Below are 10,206 nucleotides of genomic sequence, written 5' to 3'. Positions count from 1 at the left end.
CACCCCATTACATTGTATCATATGCATCAGAGAATAACAATTGAGTTCATTCGTAAATTAAAATTGCCACTGTAACTTTCTTTTTATGTATGTTATTAACCATATATTTTATCCCCAACTAATACAAACTGTCTCTAAATCAGTCTCTACAATTTATCCAAATTTTACCATTGTTGAGATTTTTGAGACAAAAAATGTAGAGATTTTGCCATGTAGTGTAGTTTTTTTCATGAAGGAACTAACCAAATGTTATCAAGAGTAAGATCAAGAAACAGATCAAACACCATTGTAATGTTCACAAACCAGTTCTTATGCATTTTTTACTATATCAACTAAAATGTAGAGTTTTTTCATATAGGACTGAAATGAAAACAGTGATTTTTTTCTAATTTAACCAAAAATTTATCATCTAACTGAATGAAAGGGCTTCAAGGATATGCTCTCACACCAGAAACATATGTTTGCTCAATAGATGCATCTGCATCTTCAGCAAAGTCTTGCCATGAATCGGTGGACAATATGACAAAATCTGCCAGTTTCCCCGGAGATAAGGATCCAAGATCTTTGTCAAGGAAGCTTGCACGAGCAGCAGAAATGGTGTAACTGTGAAGGCCAGAGAGTTTTAGTATCATGCAAGAATAGCAAAAGAAAATCATGTATATGATGAACTTGAAGTTGAAATATGATCATATAAGGAAAGAGCACTAGTGCACCACTCAAGCAGATATAGATTTACATGAAATGAAACAATACACTTCCTAAAAATGTCCTATGAAGAAGTGGGGAATGTACCTTGTAACCACTATCAGAAGAAAAAAACAAAAAGAACTACACAGCATTGTGGTGAAAATTTCTGTAAAGTACCAAGCACTGAAGAAGTGGTCTCTCCACTATTTAAAAGCCACCCACACTATGATTGTTTTGCATACCAAATTCAGATAGGCATGAGGGCTAAGGAACTTGTCCTCTGAGATGCAAATGATTATAGAGTTAATAGGTAATCCCACAAACCATATCTATTAGATCCTGTTGGAAACCATACATTGATTATTATTGGAGATCCCACAATGACCAGAAATAAGACAAGTTTATAGTATATAAATAAGTGTATAAACCTCATCTTACAAGTCGGTTTTGTAAGGTTGAGTTAGACTTAAAGTCCACTAATTAACAACTATGAATATGATCAAACAAAAATATATAATGGAGAAACAACTCTTACTTTACAAACCATTTTATAGTATTGAATTAGATTCTAACCTAAATCTTAAGATAATACCAGAGCTTTTCCAGTAATTGTTGTTGAGTCTTTCACACCACTAGTTATTAGACGGTTATCGAACTATCCATAATGTCCAATCTTGCAAACTTCAAATTTCAGATGTCTAATTCTACTTGTAAAGAGAATGTCAGAGATTTTATATTGATCAATGGTGGGATTAAATTGAAATACATTAGTAGGAGACAATTATAACCTTATAAACCGGTTTTGTGAGGTTGAATTATACTTTAACAAATCCAAAATTCTAACATATGTTATTGTTATATTCCTGGAAAACTTTTGCTCATGTCTCTCTCAATTCCATTTTTTCTGTTGTACATGTGTACAGATGAAAATATAGATCAGGCCATCAGTACTAAATCATGATACTAATGTTATATAATATTTTGACTAATTTCTTGAGTTGACAAACCAACAATATGTAAAAATTTTCCACTCAGTGCCAGTCCACATAAAGTGGCTCCCAATAACATCACAAACAGACAAGAAATCAACAAGTCACATAACATCAGAATAACATGATCTTACGCCTTTATTGCATCATCTAGTGAAATGCATTCGGATGGAATCCATGCACTTTCCCAAGTGGGAGGTGTCCTCTTCATTGCTGTCTTAATGCCACTTAAGGGATTGATGTCTACCACCTGTCAAAGAGAGACATGATGTTGTGAAAAGTACTTCTAAACTAGTGTTAAGGAATATGAAACTGTGCAAGGTGACGAGTAGTGATAAATACAACATACTTACCGGCCAGTCAGAACCAAATGCCACTAATGCATTGTTATTTAAGAGTGACCGGAACAAATATGATTCTGTATCTGCCCTATCCTTGCCAAGCTTTTTGCTAGTATAGTCAGCATCATCCAACAATTGATCTGGCTGTTAAATATTGGTAGTTAGAAAATACTACAGATCTTTTAAGAGACATTGTTTACATTGTCAAAACATATATAACAAGGAAGGTATTGGAGATTAGAGATGTGCACATCGACTAAAGATACAACTAAAATAAAGTCTGTCCTAACAAATTCATGTCTTTTTCCATATATGTCTCTGGCATATACATAATATTAATAGTAATGAAAAAACACAAGATAATGATAATAAAAAAGAAAAACCTGCATGGAAGCAATAACCCTCTGTTTACCAAATCGGCCAGGGGTTCCGGCTGCCAACTGCTGGGCATGCTCAATCTGAAAGTAGTGTTTATGTTCATTACTAACTTGGCTCACAATGATTATGTTAGAACAAACATTTCTCAAGCAAAATCTCCCCACTATCAATAGAAAATTATTAAAGCTTGCTATGTTTAAGCAAAAATATTACCCTGAATCTTCGATCTCTCATACCATTTGCAGAAGCTACTGAACTATATAGGTCCAAGATAAGGTCATTTGTTTTGTCTCCTATAGCATGAATAGCAACCTGTAATGAATCAACAATTTGGTAACTGAAATCTCATATACACACACGAATTTGGCAACTAAGAACAAAAGAACAATCACCTGTAGACCATATAAATCAGACTCCAAGGTCATGTTGAGAAGTGCTTCAGGTTCAGTTAGTTGTAAACCATAGTTGTCTGGCTCATCAACATACGGCTACAAAATTTGAATGTGCATAGTTAACCTAGGATATATGCTAAATTTAAGTCTATAAACTAAGGTGCTCCTTGTCATTCCCCACCCATATCCATTAAAAAAACAAAAAAGTGGCAGAAAACAGATAAATAAATGGATTTTTTCTAAAAATTATCGACAGATAATTTATACTGAAAAAGTGAATATCTGGCCTCACCTCATAAAGCAATGCACTATTGGAACCCAAAGACCCATCAGCAAAAGCTTTAACACCACCAATATAAATCCATTCGCTCAAGGTATGGCCAACTTTGTTAATCAAATCCTAAGGAGAAAAAAAATGTAACTTTAGGAGACAAATGTTAAAATCGACATGAAAAATAAAAATATAGTTTACAACATTTATTAGTGTAATACCAAATACACAGAGAAATCAAACACTTATTAAGATCTTGGCATATGGTGAAACCCTCCTCCCTTAGAACTAGCTTTCTAAGTTAATTTAGGCTAGACCAATCGCAATTTGAATATGGTATCAATTATCAAAGCCATCCCAAACTTGGTGTTGAGACATCCACAAATATACAGTACTACAAACTATAGTTCAAATGTCCAGTTTGGGTGAATAGATGTGTTAAGATCCTATTTAGCTTTTGCGGCTTAGTCAGGTCTAATTTGTTCTCAATTCTAATAAGAACACTAGTTGAATTTTGAATTAACTCAAGCAATAAAAGCTAAACTGATTAAAAAAGACAAAAGAAGAGTTTACCTATTACATATAATACTACAAGTTAAGACATTTTAGCTATCATTTTTCTGGAATAAAAGATATGTCTGGAAGTTCTTACATTGGTAAAATAAGGAGAGAGAATCATTAAATGGTAAGTGAGAACCATAAAATTTGGTGTTTTTCAATCAATTTCAACCATTAATGAAGAGTTTTTGAAAGAGTGTTAGAAGAAGTGTTGTTAGCATTCCTCATATTATTAGCAGATTACCAAGGAAGTTATTTTAGTGACCCTTCCTGATCTTCTCAATGAATGTTAGGATTCCTCAAAAACCAAACATGTACAACTTGTTCAATGATAAAGCAATATTGGTGTTTTGATTACTATAATTCAAGAGTTCCTCTCAATCCAAATGCTCCAAATGTAGCAAATTGGGCAAGCATTCACTAGACTAAATCGTAAGCGTTCCTTGGGAAGAACTTGTAAGCTAATTAGTGGGGAGGAAGTTGTTAGAACCCAAATTAGAGAAAAAGAAAGAACATAAAGTAGGGGAGATAACTCCTCCAACATATTGCTGTAAATCCATTACTTTATGTTTCATTTGAACGGATTAATAGGTTTTCTTCATGCATAGTTCAACATTCAGTAAAGTAGAAAATAGGGAAGAGAAAAAATCAATTCTCAAATGATAAAAAGATAAAGTGGATCATTTCCTCTTATTTCCCCCTATTTATATCAAGTTGATTCCTATAACTGACTAATTAACTACTGTAATTGCCTGTGGCTAATTTTCCCTTCCATTGTATCAAGCTCCAACAGAAGTTATCTTAATTGTGAGGGGCACAACAAAGCGTTCTCACATGAAGAAAAAATCCAGTGGACAACTTCCAAGACATTAAGAAAGGCAAGAAAATATGCTTGTGATTTGAATATTATAATGCTTTTAATTTATCTAAACTAGATACTTTCCTCTTCAAAAATTTCCTTGATAAGTGAATAGTTAACTTTCAAAAGCAGAAAGATAGAAAAGAAGGAACATAGAAGTATGCTCTAGAAAAGGCAGAGTGAAGAATACACTAAACTTTCAATAAATCTTAAGTTAGAAAGGAATCATACCACCAAACGTGACCGTGTCTCCATTGAAAAAAATAAACATACTCTAATTTTCATTTTTGACATTGAATTAGCCCATTGATAAACATCTGCGCAATTCAAAATAACAATAAAATGAATAGTCAACTAGGCTCAACAAGGCTTTTTACATATCACATAAAAAAAGAGGAAAAGTAATTCTATTTCAAATTACAAAAAGGCATTATCCTTGAAACTTGGCTTTAGGATTACATCATCTATGCTTTCCTACTCCTTTTTTCTTAATTTATTCAAATATTAAAAATATAATCTAGATCACTCAAGCTATCACACAGATGAAGTTATGCAATTGAATACAGCAACTGGGTAAGTATTCTATGGCCTCATTGTTAATAAATCCATTACTTTATATTGCATTTGAATGGATCAAGTGGTTTTCTTTATGTATAGTTCAATATTTAGAACAGCAGGAACTGCTTGCTATAAATCTTTGCCTTGTGACTACATTGGCATTATGGTAATATTCAAAATAAAAGGAAACAAAATGACAAAGAAACCACAATTAGAAAATGAAGAAAAAAAAACTTAAATATAAATCAATTAATACTTTTAGATAAAACCTGAAAAATCATCCCAAGAAAGTTCAGGTGAAAACCCAGGATAATATCTTCCCATATCAACAACCGTGGTCAGCCCTCTTGTTAGGGCAAGACTGCTTGCTCTAAGCAACGCTTCCCTCCTATCATCTACTGAATCCTCCGGAATCAGGGAGGTCATAAGTGTCACAGCAGAATCAATTAGTACTCCAGTAGGTTCTGCATAATAACAACAATTACTATTAGACTTTCTGCATTTTACCATTAAAGAACACAAAGAAGCTCCCCAGGACAGAGAAGGAACAGAAGAGAAACAGGAAGAGAATTAGGAAAAGAGAAGTAAAGGCTTAGGGAAAAGAAAATTATTATTGATATCATTGATGTGCGAAGATTACAAAAGGAGGTTATATATACAGCAGAGAGAAGAGGGAAGGAAAACATAAAATGGAAAGCCGAGCGCTACAAAGTTGCAGATAGCTTATCAATTACTCCTAGAACAAAAAAGAATCTTGAAATGAAATTAGCAGTATTATATTGGAATAAATTCATTTATTGATCGTATTTTAAGTCTAACTCAATTTTACAAAATCGACTTGTAAGTAGAAATTTGCATTCATTATAATTTGTTTATATTTGTAGTTGATGTAAGATCTCAAAAGCTCCTTCCCCTCATATCAAGAATGGAACATTTTGAGTATAAGACTAAATATATATGGGTGACCTGATAGAGAGAAACACAATAAGTCTAACAAATTTCATTAAAATAGATTCAATAAAGAGACTATAACATGTAATCTGCTTTAGAAAACACATGAAGCAGACCACCAAACATGTGAATAGTATAACATGATAGTGACAGCAAAATGCCACTGGAAATTGCAATAAAGGTTGAACATGGAATGACAATAAGACACGTCAATATGCTTTTTAAGGACTTATGTAAAAGCTCAGGTTATAAGGTAGAGGCTCATGAATGGTTTTATTTTGTTGAATATTGCTGAACATCTTTAATCACTTTTATCACAAGTTCCCTATTTTCTGTTTCAGAGCATATCATATCATATATATTTGATACTGTATTACACTATATTGATTTATGGAATAAAAAGATGTAATAGTATTTTCTTCTTCAAGTATACAATTCATACTGCAGAGACCGTCACTCTCTCAAAATGCTCCATCATGCAAGAACCTATGAGCTAAAAGAATGAACATCGTACAAGACCATTTAACCTATAGTTGAAATTCAACTAGGTGTAAATTATGGAGATGGTAAGAATTAAATGCTTGACTTTTAGTCATAAAGGCTTTGCTACCATGTCCAAGGGAAACTATTATAAAAGCTTAAGCAGTTGGATTGGATGGAGACTGATAAATGGCTTTATATCTAACAATGCTTATTCACCTTGTTAAATGAGAAAAACTATATAGGGTTAATTTCCCTTATGTCTAAAATATACATAGAGTGAATGTATTTATAATTAAGAGTGATACACAATATATATGGCAACCAAACATAAATATGGTAAATAGAAGATATTGTTATAAACAATATCAACAATATTTACCAATATCAAACAATGTCTATTTTTTCCTAATAAACAATAGACGCTATATTTCTTTAATTAACATGAAACCTGATAATATTACCTCCATTTGCAGCCCTCACTATAATTCCCCCCATTGGATCATCTGTTAAATTTGTAATCCCAGCCAACTTTAGTGCCACTGAATTAGCCAAGCCCATGTGGCCATCTACTCTTGAAAGCCAAACCTGCTCATAAACTTCAAATAAGATTAGTTTTGCTGTGAATGGAGATTTCCATAAAGGAAAGAACATATGTAAAGGGCTCACAGGATTATTAGGAGTAATATCATCAATCCAAGAGGCAGCAGGCAGATCTCCTTCCCATAGATCATTGTTCCATCCACCACCCAAAATCCAGAAACCTTGTTTTGAGCCTAAATCCAAAAGTGTACAAAATGTGTAAACATCATAACTAACATAATTCAGGACTCAGAGGCATCCAGTTTGAAAATTGTTCAACGTGATATTTCCCATTTGATGAACATAGTGGTGCGGATTTAACCACCAGCCTTTAATCCTTCTATTCCAGAGTATGCTTACTCAGAAAGAATGTCAATCTTATCTAATAGTTCATTAGGTGGTGAACAGGTAAAACTAATAAACTCCAATGAATCTACTAATAAAAGGAAAAATGAGACAAATATATCTGATGGATTCAGACTAAGAATTAATGGAATCAAATGATTGATTTATGAAATATAGAAACACAACCATAATTATGCTCAACTTTGTTTTAGTTGCATCAATACAATATTTAGAAGATAATTTTAATTATGGAACCTCAATCAAGTTTGAAAAGTGGAATACATACAGCTCGCATTTGAGCCAGCACTTAAACAAATATGAATTAACAGTTTGACAAATATGATGATCATCAAGGAAACTACTAGATAGGTGTTAAACTATCCTCCCTCATAACTATGAAAAAGAATGCAAAAGCTCAAGGCTTACTTTGTGCTGCATCTTTGACCCTTCTAACAAATTCTTCCTTTTTGTTAACACCTCTCAGCTCCACCTGCATCATCTGTTACTACAGGTGGAGTTTTAAGACAGGGAACATATTGTAGGTTTATAAACATAAAGGACTTCTCAGATAGAAAAATAAAAATTAGGTGACATGCAAATGATTCAAGCCTCCTATTATAGACAACCAGAATCCATCCTTAACAATTTGACTTTCTGATGAGCACACTTCTGAACTGCAATTGATTGATAGAATAGTAGTTTTTTCATAAGTATTCAAGAATCAAACGTTAGAGATTACAAGAATCTTCTTATTGTCTAGCCGGTAACAGATGATCATTTCAGAAAAAACTAGGTTAGCAAACCCAGACTGAAGCACATAATAGAGGTAAAAGAAACATTCAGAAAACTGGGACATCGACTTAACCTGCAATCCACCAGCAATGAAATGCACATGAGAATCAATGAACCCAGGAACCACAACCTTCCCACCAAGATCCAAAACTTGAGTTCCATATCCCTCCAACTCCTACATAAATGTTGAAAAGCACATCTGGGTCAGACCCAGTTTGCAATTGAACGCCACATACATGAGTAGCAGCAACAACAACAGGGTTGAATTGAATAGAATGAATTAAATTGGAATGCATTAACACTTTAAAAATTGTTATAGAGTGTCTTCCAAATCCATATTGTCATATACTGTAGATTTGTTGACTTCTGTAACAATTATTTAAAAAGCCACTTTAAATATAACAAATTTTACCCTGCATGCCTGAAAGTTAAACTACAATGAAATTGCTCTGCCTTTTTTTAAGTAAACGGAGAACTGAGTTTAGCATCAAGAATATTATAACCTTGACAAATGAATGGTTTCCAACACGAAGAACTCTCCCATTCGCCACTGCCATGGACTCTGCAAATGGGAGAGAATCATCACTAGTATATATCACCCCATTCCTCAAAACCAAATCAGCCACTGGGTGAGACAACTGTGACTTCCAAGCCCAAAAATCTGAAAAAGTAAAAGAAACTATAACAAAAATGTCATGTATGTACTTCGTTCAGAAAACCATGTAGCTCTACACAGCAGCAACACCAACAATACAATAATAAAAAGGTTCAATTTCTAATGCAATGTTTACAAAAATCTTTGCACTATCAATTAATAAGAAATCATTGTAATTATAACTTTCACCATACATTACAAATTGTAACTGGTTAACACTAAAATACTGAATTTTTCAAACTCTGATATCCTGCATTCAAACCAACAAAAGACAAATTAACATAAGAATTAAAAATCGACATCAATAGTTGTTTGGTCTGCATAATAATTATTGTAACAATTCTATCCATATTGATACAAAAAGAAGAAAAAAAAGGTGTAAAAAACTGAATGAGAATTCCAAGTGTGGAAGGTGTCTACGAGGTTGTCTCATAGTTGTGTTGTGTGTGAGAAAGAAGGGAAAATTAGTAGCAAGGAGAGAGATAGTGAGTTACAGGTTGGGAATGGAAAAGGGAGAGACAGAAAAGTGAAGAAAAGGATTGGAAGAAAGAGAAACAAGTGAATGAGAAGAAAGTCCATTAGAAACAAAACCACACTCTCTCTTCCTCTTCTGTCTGTTACTCATTTCACTATTCTCTTACCAACCACCACTTCACATAAATCTAGAGTTTCTTCTATCAAAATATTTTTTTATTTAGGGTCCAAATTAACAATTTTCTTTTTAAATATTTAAACATTAATTTATATATTATTATTGAGGTACTGATTATAAATATAAAAAAATTCACAGAAAAGAATTATTATTATTAAATTATTTAATAAACAGTAAGATATGGACAAAATGTAAACCTATTTCGATTTTAATATATAAAAAAATATTATAATCTTAATATAAAAATATAGTTATATTAATTATATTTAAACATTAAAATAAATATAGACCTATTTCAATTTTAGGATAATAAAAATTATAGTTACATTTAAATTTCTAATTTATTTAATATTTTTAATAGTTATTTTGTATATTAATATTAATTCTTTTTATAAAATTATTATTAAAAATATTTAATCACTTTAATTCTTAATAAAATTCAAACATAACTGATAAAATCAAAACTTTTCTAGTATAAAATTTTTATTATATTAAAAAAAACCAATATTTACATAAAAATCAATAAATAAGTATAACTTTTTTTATTATTATATAAAAAAATCAATATTTATATTGAATTATCTTTTAACGTTTAACTCAATTTTCAAAATTCAACTTTTACAAATTCCAGTTTGAAAATGTCACTTTTTGATATCGTTAAACGAATTAAAAAAAATGATATTCTTATATTTAAATTTAAATTTAGGACAAAAATT

At 31.8% G+C, this 10,206-nt stretch overlaps 1 protein-coding gene across 4 annotated transcripts; it reads right to left on the bottom strand.

The window, feature by feature from the left end:
• Positions 1–201: 201 nt before the first annotated feature.
• LOC114169963 (protein LONG AFTER FAR-RED 3) lies at positions 202–9,474 on the bottom strand. 4 transcript variants are annotated; one of them, XM_028055378.1, is made up of 16 exons: positions 9,333–9,362; positions 9,033–9,088; positions 8,687–8,844; positions 8,257–8,358; positions 7,818–7,890; positions 7,134–7,240; positions 6,929–7,052; positions 5,303–5,497; positions 4,707–4,792; positions 3,080–3,187; positions 2,788–2,883; positions 2,609–2,707; positions 2,401–2,475; positions 2,030–2,161; positions 1,811–1,926; positions 202–603 (listed from the first exon to the last, which is right to left on the bottom strand). In XM_028055378.1, the coding sequence occupies exons 3-16, from the start codon at positions 8,738–8,740 to the stop codon at positions 429–431; spliced, it is 1,542 nt and encodes a 513-aa protein (XP_027911179.1). In that variant the 5' UTR covers positions 8,741–8,844; positions 9,033–9,088; positions 9,333–9,362; the 3' UTR covers positions 202–428. The 4 variants fall into 4 exon arrangements, 3 of the variants coding, with proteins under 3 accessions (XP_027911179.1, XP_027911177.1, XP_027911178.1); XM_028055376.1 differs by lacking the exon at positions 9,033–9,088 and having other exon boundaries at positions 8,687–8,862; positions 9,333–9,472; XM_028055377.1 differs by lacking the exon at positions 9,033–9,088 and having other exon boundaries at positions 9,333–9,472.
• Between the last annotated feature and the right edge of the window lie 732 nt (positions 9,475–10,206).

This window comes from Vigna unguiculata, chromosome 11 (assembly GCF_004118075.2).
Source record: "Vigna unguiculata cultivar IT97K-499-35 chromosome 11, ASM411807v1, whole genome shotgun sequence".
In the NCBI taxonomy this organism is placed as follows: domain Eukaryota; kingdom Viridiplantae; phylum Streptophyta; class Magnoliopsida; order Fabales; family Fabaceae; genus Vigna; species Vigna unguiculata.
Note: the sequence above shows the minus strand (reverse complement) of the source record. Positions and strands in the feature narration are given on the sequence as shown.